Source organism: Chelonia mydas, chromosome 11, assembly GCF_015237465.2.
Source record: "Chelonia mydas isolate rCheMyd1 chromosome 11, rCheMyd1.pri.v2, whole genome shotgun sequence".
In the NCBI taxonomy this organism is placed as follows: domain Eukaryota; kingdom Metazoa; phylum Chordata; order Testudines; family Cheloniidae; genus Chelonia; species Chelonia mydas.
The window spans coordinates 63,047,449-63,073,963 of NC_051251.2; the positions used below are offsets into that span (position 1 = coordinate 63,047,449).

Genomic DNA, 26,515 nt, shown 5'->3' on the forward strand with positions numbered 1-26,515 from the left:
GTTCATGAGAGTAGACTTACTCAAGTTGTCCCATTGAAGTTTAATGGGACAAGCTGTTACAGGGTAGAGATAGGTTGCAAAACTCTAGCATCAGATTTGAGTGTGTGTTCTACTAAAGACCACTTTGGACTACATTTTGGCTCTGAGACTCTGAATGGTGTCGGTAATGTTTTCTCCTCTTACCACAGGGTATCACAGGTGTACCTTGCTGTTGATGATCGTCTCACCTCTTTGAAAACGGATACTTTCAGCAAAACAAGGGAAGAGAAGATGGAGGACCTTTTCGCACAAAAAGAGGTAACATGCTGCTTCTGCACCAGTGAAATGCAGGCCAAAAATGGACCATTGCTGTGCCAGTGTAACACTGCTGGTGGCAGAGTATGGAAAAATCTCTATTGTTCTTTGGCAGATGGAAGAGGTAGAGTTCCGGAACTGGATCGAGAAGATCCAAGCAAGGATGCTTTCACCTTCATTGGACACCTCTCAGCAGTTGCAGTCGGTCTTTGAGTCTCTGATAGCTAAAAAACAGAGCCTCTGTGAGATGCTGCAAGCCTGGAATAACAGGTAAGAGAGATGCTAGCAACCTAGGGAGGAGATCCTGCTGCACTTTCTCCCTATCAAGTTTGTTGCTACTACTGCATACAAGATACTGCAATATCTTGCTAATGACTAGTCATATTTACACATGAGTGTTTGAAGGTGAAAATGTAATGAGTGGAGTTATATTTATAGAGACCCACTCGTAAATGGCTAGACTTCAGTGAGTGGCATTATAGATTATCTGTTTCAAGCCCTGTTGTAGAAATTGCACAGACTTACTGGAGAATCACAATTTGTATGGGAAACCAGGCACAGCTGAAATAAAGGTAGAAATGAGGAGAGAGCCTATATAAGGCAATTGATCCTCTGCACAACACTTTGAAGTAATCTCACAGTTGAGCAAATATGAAGAGAAACATTTTAAACACAGGCAACTTATAATTTCTCTATTCCACTTGCAATTATTTAAACTATCTCACGTGGCCCATACATGACTTTGAAAACTGTTCTGACTTCAACACTGCGGCTCCTACTGTGAGGTGCGAGGAAAAGAATGATCTGTTCATGGCTAATTGCAACCTTATTTAGTCACACAGAACATTTAGTAAGTACCAGATGTGACCAGAAAATATTATGAAAGACACACATTTGACTAAATCTCAGCATGGACAATCTTTAGAGATTGTCCCCGGAATGATAGCACTTGTCTGAGGGCTTGTCTGCACTATTGCTTAAGTCAATGTAACTTACATTGCTCAGGGGTGTGAAAAAGCCATCCCCCTGAGCGACGCAAATTACATCGACTTAAGTGCTATTGACACCAGCACTAAGTCGGTAGCAGGCGCTCTCCCGCCAACATAGCTTCTGCCTCTCGTGGAAATAGAGAAATTATTCACTCTCCCGTCAGCACAGCAGGTGCAGCTGTGCTGATGTAGCACGGTAGCGTAGACTAGCCCTGACGTAATTGTTCTAATTGAATATACTATTATTATTTATTTGTATTACCATAGTGCCTAGGTGTCTAGTCATGGACCAAAGATAACTCTGCTTCTCTTTTAGATTACAGGATCTCTTCCAGCAGGAGAAAGGTAGAAAACGCCCCTCAGTACCACCGAGCCCCGGAAGACTGAGACAAGGTGAAGAAAACAAGGTAATTTCATTCTGTTACTTTGAAACCGCCATTCTGGTTGGAAGCAAACTAATCTAAAATAGCTTCTCCCATCTTTCAAAAAGGTTAAAATCACTTTTATAATCAGATGCTGCTGCACCATGAAACTACTGAACCTCTGAAGGGTTCTAAAATGTTGCATGTGATCTGGCGTTCTGTACAGTTATAGTGCAGAAAATGTTAACTTTAAAAATACAAAAGCTTACAGTTGTTCTTCAGTGCTTGTAAGCAATCAATGTTATGTCCATCTAAAATGAAGACTGATGTTGAGGGAGACCTTTTATGCACTAGCTCAGTGATTCTCAAACTTGTACTGGTGACCCCTTTCACGTAGCAAGCCTTTGTGTGCGACCCCCCCCCCCCTTTATAAATTAAAAACACTTTTTGTTTTTTACATATTTAACACTATTATAAATACTGGAGGCAAAGCAGGGTTTGGGGTGGAGGCTGACAGCTTGCAACCTCCCATGTAATACCTCATGACCTCCGAGGAGTCCCGACCACCAGTTTGAGAACCCCTGCACTCGCTTTTGTATCACAATGTAATTGGCGATTTAGTTCAGAAGAGTTTAATGAAGTTTAATGGTATACCTCCTTATTGTTTTATCTTTCGCTCTCATCTTACTTGAGAAGACAAAAATCATGAAATATAATGAAAGTAAAGCAAATGTTGCAAGAATGTAGGAAATATTGGGTAAAATTCTGATATAAAGGGACCCAGTGGAGATAGGGAAGGTGTTGAAAGGAATTATTGTATTCCAAAGGGTTATACGTTGTGTCTAGTGATTAAACTCACTAGCATATAAAATAAACCCAGTGTCCATGTACAAGAAGGAACTACAGCATAATCAAGGTACCAGATGAAAAAGAAGAAAGTGAAATTATAAAGAGGTGGGAAATGGGAGTATTGTAGAGAGCTGAAATTTAAGTGTGTTAAAATGATATGTTAAATACCAGAACTGTAAAACATTGCAAGTGTAACTTTAACAGATATTTTGTTAAAATTGCAATCTCATAATCTTATAGCATTCTACATGCAGACATCTGTCCTTTCTGTGGCCAAAGCTAGGCTTACCTTTGAATGAACTCCTTTTTTAGTTTGCAAATGCATTTGATTTTTTTAAAAACTACACTTAAAACTTAATAGTACAGGTAATGGGCATATTTCCTTTGGTATAAATCTGAAAATGTCACTTAAGTGAGATATGGGAGATAGTAATTAATAAACTCAAAGAACTCGTAGCACAGGGCTCTAACTTGAGAGATAATGAAGAGAATGGTGGGCCATGATGGCAGTAATCTAAATCCTACTGTCTCTTTTAGAGTGCAGCTCTTACTTTTTACAGTCATGAGCAGACTTGCAGAATCATATCTTACGACTTGTACATGCTGCCACACATCAGGCATATATGGTGGTGCTGCAGAAGCTGAAAATGCTAGGGCTCTCTGCTTTTGCAAATGTGATGCTTCTTCATTTTGTAATTGCCCCATCATAAGGGATATAGCTGAAAAGAGAATGGGACTACTGGCTGCTTCCTCAGCAATCCATGTTCTGTCCATCTTTTCACAGATCAGTGCAATGGATGCCTCTCCCCGCAACGCTTCTCCAGCCCTACAGAATGGAGAAAAAGGTCTGTTTAGATAATGTTTTCTAGTAAGGACATAATAGAATTGCTCACCTCAGCCCTGTCTCATCTGAAATAATTAAAGCTGCAAATACATCAGTGTTGGTCTGTTTTCAAACTTTCCATTTTGAGACTATTACACTACCCTATGATACAGATATACATATCTTTTCCTGTATTCATTTAGGACATAATGGATACCATTTCCATGTAAATATCCCTAACAAAGGAGGAGAGAATGGAGAGGCAGCATATATCTTGTATAGAATCAGAATTTTTTTCACGTCCACATAGCATTCTTGTACAAGTTTTCCTGGAAGAATTAATGGCCTTTAAGGTTTTTAATCTTAAAACTCCTAAAGGCTGCAAAATCCCAAAGGTTCAACATGTCACTGAGCTCTAGAGACTAGTTTGAAACTGTGGGCTTGTCTAAATGAACGCTTAGTTTGTGGCAGGCTGGGGTTCAAATCTACCCCGCATTAGTCTGCCATGCACTAAGTGTCCATGTGGACCCTGCTGCTGCACTAAAAGTTTCCCTACTGTGAAATGACCTATTTCTGTTTCAAATTGGGGTGATCAATAGATAAGGATGCTGTTTGGCACAAACCACTCCCCCAGCATGATGATTGCCATAGGGCAGTTTCTTGAAACGGTTAAGATCTATTTTGGTCTCGTCTTGTATATCTGGTACCAGTCTGGGTTAACCCTGCTTTGCTGAAGTTCAGGGTATTAGCTCAGTAGTGCAGTTGGTCAGTGTATACTGAAAGACTGAACAGTATTCATGCATGATGGAACTATTGCCTTAATTTAATTCTGCCACACAGGAAGGATTATAGCATAAATTGGATTGAAATACTATAGAGCTTATTAGTGTAAAAATTGCCTTTGTAACTGTCCTCATTGTATTTGCACATAATTGTTCTAATTCTTACACTCCAATTTTAAGAGATTTAAGCCACTAGCCTCAAGGTTGCAAAGAACCATCAAAATGTGAAATTAATGTAAACTCATGTGGTGATCATTAAGTCTTGGAAACCATAGCTCTAAAAGAACTGCCCTATTCTTTTTAATGGGTTATTAACTCTAAACCCTAATGAGGCTATTTTAAATGTCATCTTAATTATTTTGCTGATTACTTTATTTATCCTTACTGTTAACAGTACATTAGGTTAGAACGTAGCATGGAATGCTGGAAAACAGCTAGTCCCTGTCAAAGATTGGTTTTAATCTGCCTCTCCTAAATATAATCACGTCTGAGGGGAAGAAGCTGCATCTGATTTCCATTGCCAAAAACCTTAGTCATCTCCTGGTTCAGATTTTTATACTAAATTACATATTACGTTTTCATTTCAAGACACACTAGTTATGGGTCTCATACGTTGCAAATAGGAATATAATACTTCCAATGCAGAAATGTTCTTGCAAAGTAGAAGGATCTTAAGGGTAAGGATTACTGAAAAGTGAGAGTGAGCTACTGTAACTATTTTCCCATGGAGTCTTTTGAGTAGTTGTTCAAGGCAAGTCATGCATTATCTCAGTAATATGGGAGCGTCAATGTTTTCAGTTTCTTTCAAAAGTTACAGGAACTCCATCAAGAGGAGTAGATTGAGAGCTCTAGATTTTGATGTTTTAAAGCCTAATGAATTGAAATGTTTCTTAAAAATTCATTAAAGTTCCTCTACAGTATCTGCAACCCAAACATTGTGGGTGAGAACTACAAAGTGACATGGGCTAACCTATTGTCAGAGGCGAATGGAATGCAGTAAATGAATCTGCTGCATAAATGGTGAAAAGGAAACTGGATTTCTTATGTTCTCAATTGTAATATAAGGATTTATTAGTTACAATATTATAGAAGTTTAACTTGATCATCACTTTTTAAAGTTTCCAAAAGCTCTCACTAGAACCACTCTGAATAAAACTTTCAAAAGCACTGAAGTCCTGTTTTTGAAAGTGACTTGGATGCTTAGGCACCCTATTGACTTGCAGTAAGTCTCATTAGGAGACTAAGCAGCTGGAGTTCGAGTCCTGGTCTAAACTCGAAAATTTGATTGGCATAACTACATTGCTCAAGGCTGTGAGAAATCTACACCCCGAGTGGTATAATTAAGCCAACCTAAGTGCCCATCTAGACAGCACTAAGTTGACAGAAGTCTTCTTCTGTTGACCTAGCTACTGTCTCTCGGGTAGGTGGATTAGTTACACCAACAGGAGAATCTCTCCGGTCGGCCTAGGTAGCATCTACGCTGATGTCTATACTTACATGGCGCTACAGCACAAGCCCCAGGTCTCTTTCAGAACCGGAACTTAAGAGCTTTTGGAAACTTTCCTGTAACCCTTCGAGCATTTGTGCTCTCATTATGCACTGCTTCTCCACTTTCCAAGTGAAGGATCTGTTATATTACATATCATATATGTGAGGGGAAAAATGGTTACCCAAGTGAATGTCGATTTTTAGTGAAGGGTCCGGGATGGAAGCGGATATTCGTTTTGGTTGGTAATCTCAAATGCTTTCCTGTGTCCTTGTTGTTTTTTGTATGTTCAACAGATGACCGTTTCTTGACAACCTTGTCAAGTCAGAGCTCCACAAGCTCCACCCATCTCCAGCTTCCTACCCCACCTGAAATTGTGTCAGAGCAGCTGACAGGGGGGCCTTCCTTTGCCAATTCACTCTCTGAACCAGACACCACCAGCAGCTCAGAAGGTACAATGCAATGACACTTATTTCCCTCTCCTTTTGGTTGTGTGACACACCACGTAGTGGCTAGCATATGAGATTACTGTTTACTAGATTAGTATGACTGCCTCTCTAAATGATGATGCTGAGAACCAAACACTTCACCTGGCAGACTGAGTGCCTAAAGCTCACCAAAGTGGACTAAATATTTTGAAGAGTGCTTGAGTATTGCAACAATGGTGGGAACTAAAATGGTGTAAACTTATAGTAATGGTGTCCTGCATCAGGTCCAGGGCATCTCATCAACCTTCTTCAAATGTTTGAATGGTACCTAACTGTGTCTCAAAAATACATGTGCTCCTCTCAAGGTTGCTTGTTGCTAAAGGTTCTGCTGCAGCTGCAAAAGCGCTATTGGTTTGTTAGTGCATTCTAACGAAGAATGGCCGTAAACCGCTCTCCTCGGTAGGGAAGGCCATCGGTATCCTCCTTTCTCCCTACGCTTTCTTCCCCATATCACTGACCCTTCCCTCTTTGAATGAAGAGTAGATACATGTTCTTCAACACTTAGTTTTGGCCAGAAAGGAATCCTTGTAAGAGAAATAAGAGGCACTCTCCTTTCTCCTGGGACTGAGTATCCTGGAGAACTCTTATCCAAGGTCAAGAACTGATCTTTGACTTATTTCAGACATGCACATCTGTCCCAAGGGTGCAGTGCTACAAGGCCATCCAGCTGATGTAACTGAACCAATATTGCTGCATTGTGAGCTGACATCCACCAAACCGCTTCTCTGAGAGAGTCTTGATCCAGGGAGATTTTAATAGGTTGGCTACAAAAAAGAGCAGAGTTACAGTGCAAACTTTCACAAGCTGTACTATAATCAGCTGCAAGAGACTGTGCATATATTCAGCTGCATGGCTGAGGGGATAGGACCTTTGGATTAGAAATTAGGCAATCTGGGTTCTATTCATGGCTCTGGCTCAGACTCACTGTAACTTGAGGCAAGTCACTATAGGGCCAGATTTTTACATTTAGGGACTCAGTGGCAGTCTACCTTTTAAGAATCTGGCCCTTAACCTCACAGCCTCAATTTGTAACATGGCAATGATACTTACTTTTTTCCATGTGAATTTCTTTGAGATCCTCCAATGAAATGTATGGTAGAGCAAGGAATTTTTTATTTCCCAAGATTACGGCCCACATGGAAATCCAAGTAAAGTTTGACTGTTCTGGTGTATGCTTCATGATCCACAATTAATAGTCATATCCTCATTCTAGATGTATTTGATGGACACTTGTTGGGATCTACAGACAGCCAGGTGAAGGAGAAATCTACTATGAAAGCTATTTTGGCAAATCTGTTGCCTGGAAACAGCTATAATCCCATTCCATTCCCCTTGTAAGTAATATATGGTGCTACCAATGGACATGAAAATTGTGTTGTGTGCTAAATACCAAACTGATGTTCTGGCTTAGCTACAGAAACTGAAAGCTGTGCAACTGCTCTTGCTAAACAGAGAAACTAATAGTCATAACTTGGCTTTCCCTGCACACAAACATCACTGGATTAAAAGTGTGTTTGTAACATCCAACAGTATATTACTTGCCTAAAGCAAGCCCTGTTTTCTCTAACACGTTAATCTTTCTACTCTCCACCACCACCTATAGTACATAATGGAATTTTAAATTACTCTAGCCTGTGGCTAACGTGCCATCTACAAATGTTTGTGATGGGAGAAGCCAGTACCTTTACAAGTCCAATTGAGGCGTTCAAGTCACAGAATCACTTGTCTGGGGTGTATTTGGTGAAATTTGAACTTTCACCAAAAACTCCATCTGTTGCTCCTTCACTTGTCCAGAGCTGCTAACATAAAAAAATCTATTCTGTTTTTTATACAGTGACCCAGATAAGCACTACCTAATGTATGAACATGAACGGGTACCCATTGCAGTCTGTGAAAAGGAACCAAGCTCCATCATAGCTTTTGCGCTCAGGTATTTAAACTGATTCACTTTTCACTGGGTTTATCCCAAATGTCTAAGAAATCTTCAGTGGCCTTTCTGTTCAAGGAACATGTATAAACCCCTTGCAGCCGCTACTTCTATAAATGTGAGACTTTCTTCTAGCCCCGTATGAGAGCTCCTTGCGAAATTGAAGTGACAGCCCTTCTACATGGGGAAATTAGACTGTCTGCAGCTCTCTGAAAAATCTTTTATTTAGATAAAATAACTAGAGTTTAGAGCTAGTTGTTACAGAACGAAGTAAAATAGTCTCTCAAGGACCTTGTGTGGGGTTTGTTTTTAGCTAACAGGTAGGTATCCTGTCTCCAGGGGATTGCTCTCCACTTGCTGCTGCCTCTGAATTAAAACAAATGGATTGGTATTGTAGGAATTGTAACATAAGCTGTTAATCTTTCCCTTTCAGTTGCAAGGAATACAGAAATGCCTTAGATGAGTTATCCAAAGCATCTCTGAAGAGCAGTTGTGAAGAAGGTCTTCCACCAAACAGGTGACCAACTGGCTCATAACAGGCTTGACAATGTTCTAGAGCAGGGGTGGGCAAACTGCAGCTCGCGGGCCGCATCTGGCCCACCAGCCATTTTAATCCGGCCCTCGCACTCCCGCTGGGGATTGGGGTCTGGGGCTTGCCCATACCGGCGCTCCAGCTGGAGAGCAGGGTCGGCGGCCGCTCTGTAAAGCTCCCAGAAGCAGCAGCATATCCGCCTCCGGCTCCTACGCCTAGGGGCAGCCAGGGGGCTCCACTCTGCACGTTGCTCCTGCTCCAAGTGCCGCCCCCACAGCTCCCATTGGCTGGGAACCACGACCAATGGGAGCTGTAGGGGCAGTGCCTGCGGACAGGGCAGCACGCAGCAGAGCTGCTTGGCAGCGCCATCGTGTAGGAGCCGGAGGGGGGACATTTTTGCTGCTTCCAGGAACCGCTTGAGGTAATCACAGCCCGGAGCCTGTACCCCAAACCCATCATCTCCAACCCCACCCCAGAGCCTGCACCTCCAGCTGGAGCCCTCAACCCCTCCTGCACCCCAGCCCCAATTTCGTGAGCATTTATGGTCCACCATACAATTTCCACACCTAGATGTGGCCCTTGGGCCAAAAAGTTTTCCCACCCCTGTTCTAGAGAGAGCAGAGTGTGGTCATGGGGGGTGGAGGGGAGCCAAAATCATAGCTGGGGGCCCCTCCAATGTGTTCTTATGGAACTGCCAAGTGCTTCAATTTTCTGACAGCATCCAGTGTCCAGATGGTGTCGTCCCCAGTATCAATATAATTAGCTGTCTTATAACAGTAACTCAGGTCCCATCTGACTTTGAGCCCTTGTACTGTACCCTCCTAACCAGCTTCTCCACTGAGTTACATATACACTAGGGTGCAGTGATTGGGTTGCTCCCAATCCTGGAGCTGTGCTATTTGGCACAATCTGTTATTGAAGAGGCCCGTAGTCCTGTTCACTCAGCTTGGTGACTTAAAGAAACAGTTTTTGCACTCAGGCAAGTGGGCCTTCCCCACTGAGATAAGGGGGGGTGATCTCTTGCCTGGATAGATGGGGTAGAGCAGTCATTTTGGAAGGAAGCCTGGAAGTCCACAAGGGGTTAAATGTCTCCCCACAATAGGACTCTTTTACATCCTCTTCCCCATATAGATTTACTTTAACTTTCTTTCATTCATTTAAAATTGGGGATAATCTAGTGCCCGGGTGAAGAATTAGTTTATCTGGTTCACATGGAAAATTTACTGTGGTTATAAATAATTCAGAATGTCTTTCCCTTTCAGTATGTTGGACAACAAACCGAAGAGCAGCAGCCCAGTCCGATTGCCTGAGACTAATGCGGGACAGGCAAACCGCACAGCCGAAGCAGAACAGCGTAAGGTTGTTTTAGAGAAATAGTATCCACATCACAGGCCAGCTTTGATTTAATTACTGAGATCAAATAAGCTTAAGTATAGGTTTTGATGGAAACTAACTTAAAAAAGGGAAAATACAACTTGAAACGAAATCCAATTTGTTCTAAGTTGGGTATAGTAAATTCAATTTTTGAACTGCTGATATTGGCTTGAAAATCAAAGTCTCACACTGGTGTTTTTCTCCTGGTACTCTTCTCTTCTCTTCTAGTAACAGAGATGACCTCAGTTCTCCTTTTTTTTTTATGTAGCAGACTTAAGTATTCTTATGTGGGCTTTTGTGCCCCATATAGAACCTGGACTCCAGTTGTGTTCTTAGTACTGTCTTATGGTTTTGGTGGTGGTTTTTTTGTTTGTTTGTTTGTTTGTTTGTTTTTTTAAAGATGCTGGTTAAAAATATTTTGAAATTTGGGGAGGAGGGGAAGTTGTAAAATGCCATGAGTACTTCTCAGTAGAAAAGTTTCCAAGATGCCAATGATTCTTACAGTGAGGAAGGTTCCTGGTTTTGTTTTGTTTTTTTAAGATGTGTGAGCATGGGAACATTGCCTGTGTTAGGCTTTCTTCAGCTTGTCTTCCCCTCCCTGCCTTTTTTTAAAAAGGATTAGCACTTTAGCACTCCAATGTAACAATTAAGCAGTCAGCTCAGTTTGACGTGTGCAGTTTCTCCAATGACTTCTGAAGTATTAAGGTGTAGCATTCTGTAACACTAGGTCAACTAACCTGTTACTTTATATTGGTTGGAGGATCGGAAATAGGTTACTGGGCTTTCCCCCTACTACTAGAAAAGTCACTTGAGAATATTTCTGTGATAAAAGCTTCTGGGTTGTAGTGACTATAGAAACAATGGTTCCCACTCTTTCCTTTGCTCACTCACTTTAGCAAAAAAAGTTTCTGGAGTTCTATCCTTCTTCCGTGGCACAGGAGGGAAGAGCCCTGATCTGTCTGCCCAGAAGAAAGAGACCTTACGTGGTGCAGATAGTGCCTACTACCAGGTTGGACAGATGGGCAAGGAGGGTCCGGAGAGCCAAGGAGCAGAGACTCAAGGTATGCTCTCTCATCAGTTACATCTTTCAGCTAGGACTGTTGCATCTCCCAACATCTAGTCTATTTAAACAAACAGACAAAAAACCCAAACCCACTCCAGATGGAATTTTCAAAGAAAAGTAAGTGTTAGGTGCCCAAATCTCACTGAAATTCAATGGACTCCTCTTGAAAATCCCAGCTTCCCTCTTTACTAGACAAGGGACCTTTTTTAAGGCTCCAGGCCTATAGTATCAAGAACAATACATCTTTGGTTTCAGGGTCTTCCAAATTCCTTCAAGTTGGGTGGGTGTAGTGGAACCAGTGGGCTTCAGTCCATCTCTCAGCTTTACTTCCTGGTCTGCTGTGTCACTTCAGTTCATGGAGTAGCAGAAAACAGAAGGAAGGGGGTGGGGGAAACTGCGTTCACATAGGCTAAAAAGCTTAGTGCTGTCGTCACACTTCTGTAGTATGAGTGGTAGCATCACTCGAAACACTCTCTCACAGAGAGAAGCTTGGCCTGGAGGGACTAGAGCAGGGATCGGCAACCTTTGGCACGCAGCCCATCAGGGAAATCCGCTGGCAGGCCAGGACAGTTTGTTACCTGCAGCGTCCGCAGTTTCGGCTGATCGCAGCTCCCATAGGCTGTGGTTTGCCGTTCCAGGCCAATGGGGGCTGCAGGAAGTGTCAGCCAGCATATCCCTCGGCCCACACCGCTTCCCGCAGCCAACCGCGGCCAGTGGGAGCTGCAATTGGCCAAACCTGCGGACGCTCAGGTAAACAAACTGTCCCGGCTCACCAGCAGATTGCCCTGACGGGCCGCGTGCCAAAGGTTGCCAATCCCTGGACTAGAGTAAGACAATTGTTCCCCAGACGGTTTCTAAGAAATTAGTTATATGAATCTTTCACTTCAGGGTTATCCGTCAGCAAGTTTAATGAACAATGCGTTTTTCTTTAGTATCTACCTACAATCTGTTTTGAGGACTCTTCCAGTGACCATCAGTTTTTATAGTGCACTGAGTTTGAATCTTATTTCTAACTTTTTGTAATTTGAAGCCCGATTTGACCTTGAATAATGGAAATGAGGCTAATTCAGTTAGTGAAATAAATTATTTGTGTAAGATTTGTGACTCTTTAGCTGTTCATGCAGTATCTAATCATCTTCTCAAGGGGTGCTTTAGAACTACTGCTGCTAATAAAAATAAACATTTTGGCAAACCCCAAAGATCTTCTTTTAATGTGAATTCTATTCAGTGCTAAGCATACCTCGTTATAGAACTTGGCTTATGGTGCTAAACATACATGCCTGACTTAATCTTCCCCTTGCCGTTTTCAGATGAAGCAGATGGAGGAGATGCACAAAAGAAACAGCTAGCAAATCCCCATGTGGAACTTCGTGAGTAGGAAATAATATGGGGCTCTTAATTAAGAATCACATGGTGGCATACTGCCCTCTTCACAAACACAGAACTACCTCCCTAATAAAACTTGGAGTTGATGAGTTGACAGTTCATCTTGGGCAGGAAAATGTCAGATTGCAGAGCAATGGCATTCTTACTAACAAGTCCAGGTGTTCTGCAAGCAGTAGCAGAGGTGTTAATTACAAAAAACAGCCTACAAAGTCTAAATTTCCATCACATCTTGTTTTTGAAGCACCATCAATTGGCATGTAACATAGGCTAATTTTGTGGGGGTATTAAAATAAAAACAGAAAACAACCTTTTCTTTTTTAATTACTACTTAGCCAGTTTTCTAAGCACTTAAAACATAGGGGTGGATAAGAGTAACTGTAACTTAAAAATAACTTTTGTAGTGAGGGCAAGGGATCTTAAAAGCTCCTGAAAAATATTACTGACTGGTCAACTCTCTTGGGAAAATAAGCCTTGCTTTTTTCTAATTAACGAAGGACCTTCTCTCTCCATGTCTCTCTGCAGAGTTTTCAGATGCTAATGCCAAGTTCTATTGCCGGATTTATTATGCCGGGGAGTTCCATAAGATGCGTGATGTGATACTCGGGAGCCGTGAGGAGGACTTCATCCGCTCCCTGTCTCACTCTCTGCCCTGGCAGGCCCGTGGAGGCAAGTCAGGAGCTGTGTTCTATGTGACGGAAGGTAAAACTGGCTTGCTTATTTCTTCCCCTTTCATAGCAAAAAGCTTCTTAACCATTTCTTGTGGGAGGGGTGTTTTCTGTGCCTTTAGTGCGGCACTTGGGGGGTTGGAGAACTAAACTGAAAACCCCAAGGCACAACTGGAGGACAGGCTTTCATAAAGCATACTCTTCAACAGTGCTGAAAATAGCTGGCCAAGGAGGTTAAGTATAAAACTCCTACTTTCTCACAGCTTCAAGGGATGCCAGATTTTAATATAACTGAATGATTTACAGTTTTCTTTCAATCTTTTTTGGCTTTCACTGTTAAGGCAAATCAGACTTTTTAAAAATTCCTTCAAATGAGCTAACACCTAGAACTGTAAAGCCTATGGACACAACTTTCTGCTGCTAACGTTTAAAGAGAAAATTACAGTTAATAAGGTACATGCTTGAAGTTAGATTCTTGAAGGATTTGGGGGTGTCTTTCTGGATATTTACAGTAAATGTTTTCCTACATCTGGAATTACATAGCCTTTCTCTAATGATGAAACAGATGACAGATTCATTTTGAAGCAGATGCCCCGTCTGGAGGTCCAGTCCTTCCTTGATTTTGCCCCACACTACTTCACTTACATCACTAATGCTGTTCAGCAAAAGGTAGGAGGCTTGTACAGGCTGGTTTTTGGAACTTGTCTTTTTATTTAAATAGTTGTTTTCAAGCCAGTAGTATTAAAATGAGGAGGACTAACAGATATAATGAGGAGTTAGGTATATATTGGCAGTCTGATAGAAAGGATTTTTTTTTTTTTAAATTTTTAAAATGCAGAAATTTCACCAAGGCTTCAAAATCAAATGTATTGGGATGAAAAATGAAAGTTCTGGCACACAGGAAAGTAATGCTTTCTACCATAACTATTGGAATGTTATCCCTCTGTTCTCTTGATCAGAAACCAACAGCATTGGCCAAAATACTTGGAGTGTATCGGATTGGATACAAGAACTCTCAGAACAACACTGAGAAGAAGCTGGATCTGCTTGTCATGGAAAACCTTTTCTATGGCAGAAAAATGGCTCAGGTGAGGAATAAGTATGTGATGCATCTTTCTCTGCCACAGTGCTTTTCCCAACACAGAGAGCAGGAATAGTGCTGACAGTGACACTACTGGGGCATCTTCACCCTGAAGATGTTGACTCAGGCCTTGTCTACACTTATCGGGGGTGCGACACGTGGTAATCGATGCATCAGTGGTCGATTTAGCGGGTCTAGCTCTCTCTCCTGTCTACTCCTGTGTTCCACCTGAATGAGAACACAAAGGGAGTTGATGGGAGAGTGTCTTGCATAGTGTGGACCCCGTGGTAAGTAGATCTCAGTTCGTCAACTTCAGCTACATTATTCACGTAGCTGAAGTTGCATAACTTAGATTGATATCCCCCCTGTAGTGTAGACAAGGCCTTTTATGTAAAGTATCATCTTCAAATGGCTTCTGTTGCCATAATTAAGATTACAGCCTTTTTTCCATTAGATGTCCTATATTTGTCCTTGCGTCTCTGGCTATCCATGTTGGCTTGCCCTGAACTGCAGGGTTTACACTGGAGACTAAGAATTTTTTTGAATGTTAGAAGAAAATTAGCCAAAATCACACACACCTTAAAATTTGACTTCATCTTTTTAGCTCAAAAAGGCTTATTGCTGACCCTCTATCCTTTCCAGGTGATTAAATCTTGACCCTATGCCTAAATTACTATTTGAAGAAATGTGTTGGTGGTTTAAGCATATTATAGTGCCTGCTGTATCTAATTGTAATGGTTTTAATGTATATGTGATCTGCTTGTCCTATGGTGGCTTGCTGTCTCAGAGACATTATATATTTGAGCTTAACTTCTTGCTAGACTGGTGGAGCACAGCTGTGTGGTAGCTGAAGGGGCCAGGTTTCTAGGCCAGATCAACAGGTTTGTGTGGCCTGTCTTGTACTGTGTTTGCAGCAACCACAAGTGGATACAATTCTACAATTAATCCTCTTACCTTCCCAGCCACGCCATGGCCTGTTTTCATGTAAGATTCACTCTCTCCCGAATGTCTTCTCCTTACGACTGACCTGTGGGGTTCCCAGTAGGCAGAATGCAAACACCAAAAGGTGGCAGCATCAGCTTTCTTTTATATTCAGCAGTTTTAGAAGAAAATATCACATCAGGTCACCTTTTAAAGTTCAAATCATCATATAATCAAAGCTGTAAGCAGTGTGCTGACATCTTCATCAAGGTCCATTGATTAGTTACCACTCAATCCCATATACACAACTTGGGAGTAATTGATTTGAGGGTGAGATATTTGACATTCCATGATCTTGTAGTAAAACCATTTGGAGTCTTTGAGACACTGGTCTCTCTAACAGAGTGGAAAGTGGGTAAAACAGACTTTCTTCCAAGGAAATGAAGTACTCTTGTCCTCCCCTGCCAGGTGTTTGACCTGAAGGGCTCCCTGCGGAACAGAAATGTGAAAACAGACACCGGGAAGGAAAGTTGCGATGTTGTCCTGCTCGATGAAAATCTCTTGAAGATGGTACGGGACAACCCTCTGTATATCCGCTCCCACTGCAAGGCTGTGCTGAGGGCTTCCATCCACAGCGATTCCCACTTTCTTTCCAGCCACCTCATCATTGACTATTCCCTGCTGGTTGGCCGTGACGATACTAGCAATCAGCTGGTGGTTGGGATCATTGGTATGTAACCTTTGCTCTTGCTCTTTCAAGTATTTAACTTTAACTTCATGGACTGTGTCTCTCATCACCACAGTACCATATCTATGGTTATTCATGACTTCTGCGTCTTCCTTTGAATTAAGCTGTGTATTGGGGGTGAGGCAGTTCACAGTGAACCTTTCCGAAGCCTCCCTTGGAATCAGAGCCATATCTGTGTCTAATATATTTGAAGAATTAGGTGGATGAATGACCCCATGCAAACATTCACTGGATCCACCCAACTCAACAAAGGCACATGTCATGAGCACTTGCCTTTCACCTTGCTGAAGTAAGATCACGCTGACTGTGAAAGCTTAAGGATTTCTCACTCCTTTCTTTCTGGCCTGCCTGTTGGCTCGTATCCCTAGCTGTGCAAACGCTCACGTGCATGCTGAGCACTTTTTGCAGTCATTTTCAAGGAAAGTCAAGTTGGTATATAATGTGCATGCCTTGGAGTCCAAGTCCATGTTAAAATAGAGAGTGGATTATTTATGCTACCTTACATACTTCTCCTCACTGCCTTTCCTGTCTAAGCTGAATGGCAATGTAAGTCAATTTACTTACAGAGAGGGGCCAAGAAAAAATGTATAGATTGATTTGATTTTTTTTTAAGACTAGAAGGGGCCTTGTGGTCATCTAAGCTGACTTCCTGCATTGTACAGGCTGTAGAATTTCACCTAGTTGTTCCTGTATCACACCTAATAACTTGGGGTTGAACTAGAACACTCCTTAGACAGCCCATCTTGAATAAAAGACTTTTGGCTGGTGAATTCACCACATCCCTTAGTAAATTGTTCCATATTTCAAACCCCTGAGGGGAAAATAGATTTTCAAAATAAAGATGCCAACTCATCCCAAAGGATGTTTTCAAACTGAGGTCTCTTAAGATTGAAGCTAGGGAATTCTCTGTGCTTCCTATTGAGCTATCAGAATGGCTTTCAGCGTTTAAGAGTTGAAAGAACTGTAAATGTCATGGAGGGAGCAATCTCTTGCGTTGGCCTGGGAAGGATTTAGATGGCCTAGTTGGTCTCCATAACTGTTGTCCAGGAATTTTACTTTCAAAAAGTTTTTTTTGTTTTGTTTTTAATTAAAGTTTGAAATTGCACAAACCTATGCATTTTGGGAGAGCAAAGGGGAAAAAACCCTACCAATACTGGGATGTTTCCTAATTTATACAGTAACTCCTCACTTAACGTCGTCCTGGTTAACATTGTTACGTTGCTGATCAGTTAGAGAACGTACTCGTTTAAAGTTGTGCAGTGCTCTCTTATAATGTTGTTTGGAAGCCGCCTGCTTTGCCGCCTGCTTGCAGGAGGAGCAGCCCATTGGAACTAGCTGGTGGGGGTTTGAAACCAGGGTGGACCGGCAGCCCCCCTATCAGTTCCCCTAAGTTTGCTGTGGGGCAACCGCCCAGCAGGCTATCAACTGCCGGCAGTTCAGCTGTCCCTCCCCCCACTGCCATGTGCTGCTCCTGCCCTCTGGCTTGGAGCTGCTCCCTGGAGCCTCCTGCTTGCTGTTCCCCGGGGCGGGGGAAGAAGAGCGGTGCTAATGTCAGGGTGTCCCCTCCCCCCACTCCTGCCCCATGCTCCTGTACCCACATCTCCCCCCTGCACCGCTCTGTGGCGGGAACACGACAGGGCTCAGGATGAGGGAGCTTGCTGGCAGCAGCTGCTGTCTCAACTTGCCGATCTACTTAAAAAAGCAGTGTGCTTAGAGCGGGGTCAGCGCACTTAAAGGGGCAATGCGTGTCCCCCTCTCTCTCTCTCTCTCTCTCTCTCTCTCTCTCTCTCTCTCTCTCTCTCTCTCTCACACGGTGTGTCTGTCTCTTTCTGTCATGCTGTGTCTCCTCCCTCCATTTGTGCTGCCTTGTAGAGTGTGAGGCTACATTAAGGACAATGTGTTAACCCTTGAGGGCTCAGCCGAGTGCTAGTTCATCATTTAGCAGCATATCCCACCCCCTGGCTCCACTATCTCAGCTAAGCTTCACAATTGTCATTGCTGTGTACAGTATTAAATTGTTTGTTTAAAACTTATACTGTATATATGTGTATATATAATTTCGCTGGAAACCGCACCCCCCATATTAATTTTTATGGGGAAATTGGATTTGCTTAACATCGTTTCACTTAAAGTAGCATTTTTCAGGAACATAACTACAGCGTTAAGCAAGGAGTTACTATATAATGAAAACAGCAAACATGGGGAAATAGTTTTACTTTGTGTAATGACACATCCACTCCCAGTCTCTATTCAAGCCTAAGTTAATTGTATCCAGTTTGCAAATGAATTCCAATTCAGCAGCCTCTCCTTGGAGTCTGTTTCTGAAGTCTTTCTGTTGTAATATTGCGACCTTTAGGTCAGAAATCGAGTGACCAGAGAGACTGAAGTGTTCTCCGACTGGTTTATGAATGTTATAATTCTTGACGTCTGATTTGTGTCCATTTATTCTTTTACGTAGAGACTGTCCAGTTTGACCAATGTACATGGCAGAGGGGCATTGCTGGCACATGATGGCATATATCACATTGGTAGATGTGCAGGTGAACGAGCCTCTGATAGTGTGGCTGATGTGATTAGGTCCTATGATGGTGTCCCCTGAATAGATATGTGGATGCAGTTGGCAACGGGCTTTGTTGCAAGGATAGGTTCCTGGGTTAGTGGTTCTGTTGTGTGGTGTGTGGTTGCTGGTGAGTATTTGCTTCAGGTTGGGGGCTGTCTGTAAGCAAGGACTGGCCTGTCTCCCAAGATTTGTGAGAGTGATGGGTCATCCTTCAGGATAGGTTGTAGATCCTTGATGATGCGCTGGAGAGGTTTTAGTTGGGGGCTGAAGGTGATGGCTAGTGGCGTTCTGTTGTTATCTTTGTTGGGCCTGTCCTGGAGTAGGTTATTTCCCCACATTTATTTCCCCCACCCCCCACTGCTCCTCGGACGTTTGTGTTAACTGCTGGAAATGGCCCACCTTGATTATCACTACAAAAGGTTTTCTTCCCCCCGCTCTCCTGCTGATAATAGCTTATCTTAAGTGATCACTCTCCTTACAGTGTGTATGATAACATCCATTTTTTCATGTTCTGTGTGTATATAAATCTCCTCACTGTATTTTCCGCTGAATGCATCCGATGAAGTGAGCTGTAGCTCACGAAAGCTTATGCTCAAATAAATTGGTTAGTCTCTAAGGTGCCACAAGTACTCCTTTTCTTTTTGCGAATACAGACTAACACGGCTGCTACTCTGAAGCATGAAATTGTAGCTCTCCCTCTAAACTAAAAGCGCTGATGAATATTTCACTATTTTGCATTTTCATTCCCACAGTCGCTTAAGCAGTGTCAGCCAACTTTCTAAGTAGTGAATTTCTTCATATGATGAGCTGCCTCTATGGTACCAAGAGCACTGTAAGCAAACTTAGTGGAAAAATGGGCATTTCGTCTATTTCTCTTGTCTGCTAACCACAGGCTCTGTTATTTTCCTATGAATAACCACTATCTGCATTTGTTAGTTATTCGGGTAGCATTTTACATCAGATGATTGGGTGTTCTACCATGTACCCTGAAACAGATGGTGATAGTACAAAATTGTAGGCATTATGGAAGGCTTATTTGCCTCTGCTGGATGATGATGATAGAATAATCATATCAGAGAAGTAAGCATATGGATCTCTCAGACTACATGCCACGCTATTTCTCCATCACTTCCGCTGGTACCTGTCATACTAAGGTGACTCTGAGTACATTCAGATTAAAGATCTACAGAACTAAGTCTGGTCTTAATGCAAAGCTTTAGATTGTATCATTTATTCTTTTGCTTACCAATGTCCATTTATACAGACTGTGCTCTTAACTTTTCAAGTGAAACTTGGTTTTAGTTCATCTATTTACATATATACACACACTCTCTCTAATATTATATTAAAAAAATAATATTTTGGAAATCACTTCTGTTTTTAACCTGAATTCCTCAGGGAAACATGCCTTGAGTATTGCTGGATTGAGTTGAGAAGAGAAAAATCATTCAGTATTCCCTGAAGAACCGATGGGAATATTTTTTTATCCTCTTGCGTTCTATTCTTTGTGCTTACAAAGATGCCACTTTTATCCAAAAACAGGCTGTGTCAGTGTTCCCACTTTGTTCTGTTTTGATGTGTTAAATAAAAGGAGGCGAATTTATGCCTGGGGTCATTGCCATTTGAATTGCTCTACAAAGCGCTGATGCTAAGGCCATTGTTGTTTGCATTTTTTTCAGTAAATACTCTTATGCTACCCTGCTTGTGCATAACTCGCCACAATGCGTGGGCTATTGACGGGATTTCAGTAAATATTGGAAAATATTTGATGTGCAGTGATGAAGAATCTGTAATCGGCAGGTCTTGGTGAAAGCAACAACATTCACTTAAAAATAACACTGTCCACAAACAATAACAAGCCTTGAATATAAGGCTGGGCAACTGCAGTGAATAAGTGCTAGGATAAAGACTAATTGATGTTGCTTCCAGGGACTCTGCACAATGTGTGGGAGAGCAGTAAGAGAAGCAGGATCACCTAATGAAGAATTTTTTTAAAAATGATGATGTTTTTCTCATAAGCCTGAGAAGCTGTATTGACTTTTTAGCTCACGTGCCAAGGAGAGAGGTTTAGAAGCAACCTTGGGACTTTCCTGCCCAAGCTATGCTGTCCTCCTTTCCTTTTGTTCAGGGTCACTCTGGCATTCCCAGCCCTTCTTTCCATAAAGGAAAGCAGAGAGGTGCTCTGAGAGCAGCACCAGCTGCTGTTTGTGGGCAAAAGAGACTTTATTAAAGGGGAATAATACTAGCTTAAAATGAATGAGGTTGCTAGACCTTAAGCCACCGCAGGGCACCCTTGATCATCAACCACCTTACGAACTGTAGGACCAATGTGGGGCGGCTCCTTGCACATGTAGGGTTGGGGTCAGCTGGATGAAGGAAAGTTCATAACTAGGTGCTTGGAATGCTCACTAGAGTGAGTCAAGGCAAGGCCTATCTGAGCAATATCTTTGTGAATATAGTGAAGAGCTGGTGTGTTCTCATTGCTACTGAGCGATTTCCCCTGCCAGTGAGAGAGACAGCTGGCTAAGAATGTGAAATTGTTACGTTGGCAACAAATGCTTGCAGCTTGAGTTTCTTTGCCATGTACCAGGAAATGTGTTTCTAATTACCCAGGAATATCTGTATTTGGAATATGAACTTCCTGACACATCTTTCTGTACCTGTAACAGATTACATTCGCACCTTTACCTGGGACAAAAAGCTTGAAATGGTGGTGAAGTCAACGGGCATCCTGGGAGGACAAGGTGAGTCCAAGACACACCCAGTATTATTTCTGATAACCCACTCTATCAGCACTGCTATTGACAGACTTCAGGAAGTGCTATTTTCTCCCTCCTGCACCCCCACCACACTTTCTCTCGTACAAATTTATTGTTTCAACTCTTTCCTCTTCTCCCTTATTCCCAAGGCTGTGCACAGTGTAAGAGTCTTGTGTTCTCATAATGCAGCTGCATGGGTGATACTGTTAATTGTCACATTACTTTTTGTAGGGCAGGGTCACCTAGGTATCTTGCTGCTCTACCGTCTTAGAGTAACGGTATCTCTGTATTGTTGGCTTATTTGCAGGGGTAACTAATCTTTTAAAAGCAGATTCAGAAATGCCTGTTTCTTGGTTTTGGGGAATGAAATCTCTTCTGTGAAAACTCCCCGCACCTTGTGTGTGCTCAGAAGATCTGATTCCTCTCCTTTGCCTGTGTCTCTTCCTCCGGGACATCACAGCCTCTTTATAACCACTGCCTTCCCAAATCATGCTGAAGTGGCTCAAGCTACTCACTGTGATGTCAAAGTTCCCCACAGAACAAGTGCTTGACTATATGACTTTCTAGTATCATTTGCACTGTGCCAGTTGTGGGGAGCTCAAAAGGGAAATGCTTACAAATGAGCTGTCAGCAGCTCAAGAGGAAGAATTGTCTTGTGGCTGAGGCACTTGACTGGGACGCTGGAGTCTGTGTTCAGTTCTCAGCTCTGCCCTGCCTGTGTTGGACAAGTCACTTCACTTCTGCCTCAGAGCCCATCTGTAAAATGGGTCTACTGCTTCCTTTGTCTTGTTTGCTAAGAGACTCTTGCGCTGTGTGTGTGCAGCATTCCGTGCTATGGAGCCCCAATCTCAGTTACAGGCTCTAGGCACTACAGTAATACAAACCTGATTTTTCCTGTGTGATCTCTGGTCCATCTCAAACTGTGGCATTATTGTCTTTTAAACACTAGGTAAAATGCCAACTGTGGTCTCTCCAGAACTGTACCGGAGCAGGTTTTGTGAAGCAATGGACAAGTATTTCCTGATGGTGCCGGATCATTGGACAGGGCTGGGTCTGAATTGCTGAGCTAAAGCACATGTTGTGATGGGCGGGGAAGCACAGTGAAGGAAAAAATTCCCTGATAGAAGAGGACACACCCACCCTGGACTTTATATTGCCATTCCAGCTCCTCAGCAGTAGGCAAAAGGATTGCAAACCTGCGTCTGTCTGCACAGGCCACATGCATCTGAAGTGTAAAATCTGCATCTTACCTGCACTTCAGTTTCTGACATGAGGATTACAGATAAGGCTGGCAGATACAAGCTATTGTAGGGATCAGAGTTGGAACCTATTACTCAAGAAGATTGAGAATGGGGTGATTTATTAGCTCAGCCACAAGAAAGAGGACCGTATCCAATACAGATTTTTGTACACTGTCCCACATATCAGAGCACTGAAACCAGGTGCTGGCCGGTTTATGATGGATCACTTTGCGGAGAAGTAGGTGAGCTCTGCAAGTATTACACAACTTGTATGGTGGCTAATGTGAGTTTGAATTTATAGAGTTGATGAGTGTGATTTGCATCAGTGTCTAGTGTGATCGTGCAAGGGACACAGAAAGCTTTGAAATAAGCACCCTGTTCATGGAAAATCTAAGTCAATCCATATCCACAACATTCATTACTGCTGCAGTGGTCTGAAGCAGACCTTGTAACAATCAGAGTGAATAACTTGTCCTGTTATGCACTTTACAAGTTCTGTTCTTACAGGCTTCTGTAAACAATATTTGCGTGTGTTTTAGCCAGCTATGACGATTACATTGTCCTTTTATTTGTACTGATCTTTTATGCAGCTAAGTTCATTGCAGTAAAGTGCAATTTGCCCTGCATGTCATAATTTAGTTTTCACCAGCCTCACACAGAAATGGAGCAGTCGAACACTGCAAAAACTGAAAACAATAGGAACATAAACCAGACATTCCCAAAGCCCCAGAAGCAAACTTATTAAACTACAGATCTCTCTTATCCCTTTCAAGAGGGACTTCTGTGCAACACTGCCTTGTCTTGCATTATGAATCATGCTGCCTTAGTGGTAGCTTCCTTTTTAATGATACTAACGTACTTTGAAGATAAATTCCAATCATTTCATTTTGTTCCCATACAACTTTGACTATCACATTCCTTCAGAGTAAAAAGTCTTGCCAGCACAATATTTTTCTTACATTCTTAAGATTCCACATCCAGACCTCAGTGACATTTTAATACATATAAACCAGATTGAAAACCCTTCTAAACAATATTTGCTTCTGCAGCATTGAAATGAATGTTCAGTTTTGTTGGTGCTCTGTGGAAACTGAATTAGTGGGTGTGTTTAGTATGATGTGCGGGGGTCTGTGGATTGCCACAACTTGAAAATAAGCACTTTTCATTTTTATTCATTTTACTTGTTTTTTTGTCGACGTGACAAGAGTTTACTTATTTTAGCTTCAATACAATAAAGGCCAGTAAAAATGAGGGTATTGTATGTATGTTAGAGGCAAGTTCCATTATCCTTGGAACTTACTTTGTAGGACATAGGCAACAGCTAAAATTAAACGTGGCATTGGAGACAGCACACGTATTCAGGACCATTATCTGCTGTCACTGATACTAGCTTCACTGCAGTAACTGACTCTCAGCTATGCATTTCCCTCCACCCAACATTTCTCTTTCTAGGGTAATGGTAATTCATCTACCCAAGCATAGGGGTTAGAGAGGGTGGATAAAGCAATTTCAGCAGTGGTCACCTGATCCAGGTTGTTCCTATAAAAATGCAGCTTGGTGCTAAGCTACTGTGAAGTGACTCTGCTGTAGCGTTCATGTCCTGTCAAGCAAAAAAACTCCATTAGATTCTTATTTGGTTGACCCTACTGTAGAAAGAGGAAGGAGAGGAGTCTAACTTGGGTTTAAGCTGGAGAAGTCCCATTCCCTTTGTACAGAGTGGTTGTTCATGTTTCTGGATCCGCTAGTCATCTGAACTAGTTTGCAGTTACAGTGCACTCCAAGGATGGCTGAAAGCAACAATGCTGCATGTCTCCCTACATCAGAATCCCATAAATCCAGTGAGTCAAACGCTGATGTCTGAGGTGCAGCTGTTCATGCAATTTCTTACCTCTAGTGTTCTAACTTACATCATGCTTACCTGGATATATCTGGCTTTCAGTGGGGTTGTGCTTTTTGCCCAGTTTGACAATTAAGTTAGCTTTATACAAGGTCAAGTGACTTACCAAGTATCATGGAATTACTGCTTTTAACTAAGAATGCAACTCAGCCATGTTTTCATTCCTATTGTATGTAGGTTTTTCTAGCTCTAGGAGGAAGCATTATTACACATCTTCCGCAAAAGAAAGAGCCCATGACACTGACTTGTACGGCTGCCCCAAGTCTATATTACAAGTTTGCACAAGTTTCACCTTTTATTTCGCTCTTCTCCAACTTACCCAGTAAAGCTAATTTATACACTCTTCTCTTACCCATGCTGAGCGCCCAATTGACACTATCAAGTGGATTTTCTCACTTGTGTTAATAGAGTAACAGACCAAATCTGAACATGGGTAACATTCAGGTTTCTGCTCTCTGCTATAGTCCTTACACTCCACAGCATCCTCATTCTAATACAAAGAATAGTTACTCTGTAGAGTGATGTATGGTTTTTGCCTATGCCTCTACTTAAGCTGCTGATTATTAGTATCTCTGCTAACTATGGTTCTGATGTAACATAGGGTCAATACTCTGCAGTATTGGGATCCACAGACTGAGACTTTCAGCACTGCACAAAAAGAGACCGATGTAGAACTGCCTTTTTTTAAAAGTGTGTACTTCGGGCAGCTGATTTGCAGTAGTACGATTTGAAACCTGAAAATGTCCCTTGAATTCCGGGCCAGATCCTCCGCAGGTACAAACTGGCATAGTTCTTCTGAAGTCAGTGGAGTTATGCCAATTGACATCGGCTCAGGATCTCTCCCGTGACATTAGTGGTTGCACTCAGGCAGTAAATTACTTGTCCTGGTCTGACCGAGGCTGATAACATATAGTGCTGGCCTTGGAAAATAAAGGGGCACCGATATGAACTATGATCTTGAAGGTTTTGCAGATTTGAAGTACTTGATGATCTTATTCAAATGGGGCAAAGTTCAAGAGGAAGCACCTAGCTATATAGTGTGCAGCAGGAAGGAAGTGTCAGCGACAGGAATGGAATTGGCAGCTCCTTACAGGTGTTTTCTATTAGGATAAGAACAATCCTAGCATTTCACCTGCTACAAAACTGAGTTCCTCTAAAGGAAAGCAACAAGCAGTATTTGTGTGCACAAAAGACAGCATTTCACATCTGAAAACTCCTCCTGTCAGGGCTAAAACTCGGCTGGTGAGATGCTGGTGTCTGACTGTAGCTGAGTCCCATCAGGGTCCCTGAAGTATCAGTGCAGGGGAATGTAACTCTCGCAGTATTATGGCTCTATTTAGTGCAATGGTTTCTCTTAGTTCTGTAACACGGGTGTATGTACATAGAGTAAATCATCAACTACAATTGTAATCATGAAGCAGTACTTTCTCAGAGGCTGCATTAGCTGTTGTATAAATCTAGGCGTTCAGGCAAATGTGTTAATCTTGTCTAATTCAAGAAGTGACCACTCATTTTTGTGTTACAGTATCTGTATAGCACAACTTCTTTTAATTACTTGGGGCTGGATTCTGCCATCCTTATTCACAAGGAGTATTACCTTGCTATAAAAGTAGCCCCATATGAGACCAATGGTGCTACATGCATAGTAAGATGCTTCTCAGTGTGTCTAAAAGCATAGCAGAATGAGACCCTTAATTACCAGAGATGAGACTAACCACATTCAAAAGCACTCAATGTACCATAATATGTATATATTTCTATTGTACCTTGGTTCCAGCTGTGTTTTATATGATTGACATGTTAAACTATTTAAAAGTAACTGCCTTGACTACTTGGAAAACTGAACTGTATGTAGATAGCAGTCCCAATAAAGTAATTGAAATATACTTACTACTCTTTACATTCTTTACATGCATTTGACAAGAATCTCATCAATTATAGCCAGTAAACGTTGCATGTGTACAGAGGCATTGGCATAATTTAGGCAAGATGGCTGAAAAACTCCACAACCCGCCCCCCCCCCCGCCAATAATTGGGTTAATCCCTAATCTCGGGGTATGTCTGCACTGCAGTTTGGAGATGTAAATGCAACATGGGGGCCCACCAAGGACCCCAGGTACCTACTTGAGCGGCTGCCATATGTACTATCCAGGCTTCACTGCTCTTGAACTAGATTTGATCCAGTCAAAACTAGCTGGGGTCTGTCTACATGTGCTGTAATCACACCTCCCAGCTGCAGTGTTGACATATCTTAAGAGGTAAAAAGTTTTCATGTTCCTTCTTGGTGA

General features: G+C 42.2%; 1 protein-coding gene across 6 annotated transcripts in view; it reads left to right on the plus strand.

Moving 5' to 3' along the window:
- PIKFYVE (phosphoinositide kinase, FYVE-type zinc finger containing) overlaps positions 1-26,113 on the plus strand; it is a 99,225-nt gene extending 73,112 nt beyond the window's left edge. For all 6 annotated transcript variants that reach the window (XM_037912177.2, XM_037912180.2, XM_037912178.2 and 3 more), the window contains 17 exons: positions 189-297; positions 410-564; positions 1,600-1,690; positions 3,279-3,339; positions 5,882-6,037; positions 7,287-7,407; positions 7,908-8,003; positions 8,434-8,517; positions 9,795-9,886; positions 10,803-10,967; positions 12,280-12,339; positions 12,878-13,054; positions 13,586-13,689; positions 13,980-14,108; positions 15,491-15,752; positions 21,000-21,074; positions 22,039-26,113. In XM_037912177.2, coding sequence (XP_037768105.1) covers positions 189-297; positions 410-564; positions 1,600-1,690; positions 3,279-3,339; positions 5,882-6,037; positions 7,287-7,407; positions 7,908-8,003; positions 8,434-8,517; positions 9,795-9,886; positions 10,803-10,967; positions 12,280-12,339; positions 12,878-13,054; positions 13,586-13,689; positions 13,980-14,108; positions 15,491-15,752; positions 21,000-21,074; positions 22,039-22,154 — 2,053 coding nt within the window. In that variant the 3' untranslated portion in view covers positions 22,155-26,113. The remainder of the gene's footprint in view (positions 1-188; positions 298-409; positions 565-1,599; positions 1,691-3,278; positions 3,340-5,881; positions 6,038-7,286; positions 7,408-7,907; positions 8,004-8,433; positions 8,518-9,794; positions 9,887-10,802; positions 10,968-12,279; positions 12,340-12,877; positions 13,055-13,585; positions 13,690-13,979; positions 14,109-15,490; positions 15,753-20,999; positions 21,075-22,038) is intronic.
- Positions 26,114-26,515: the final 402 nt, after the last annotated feature.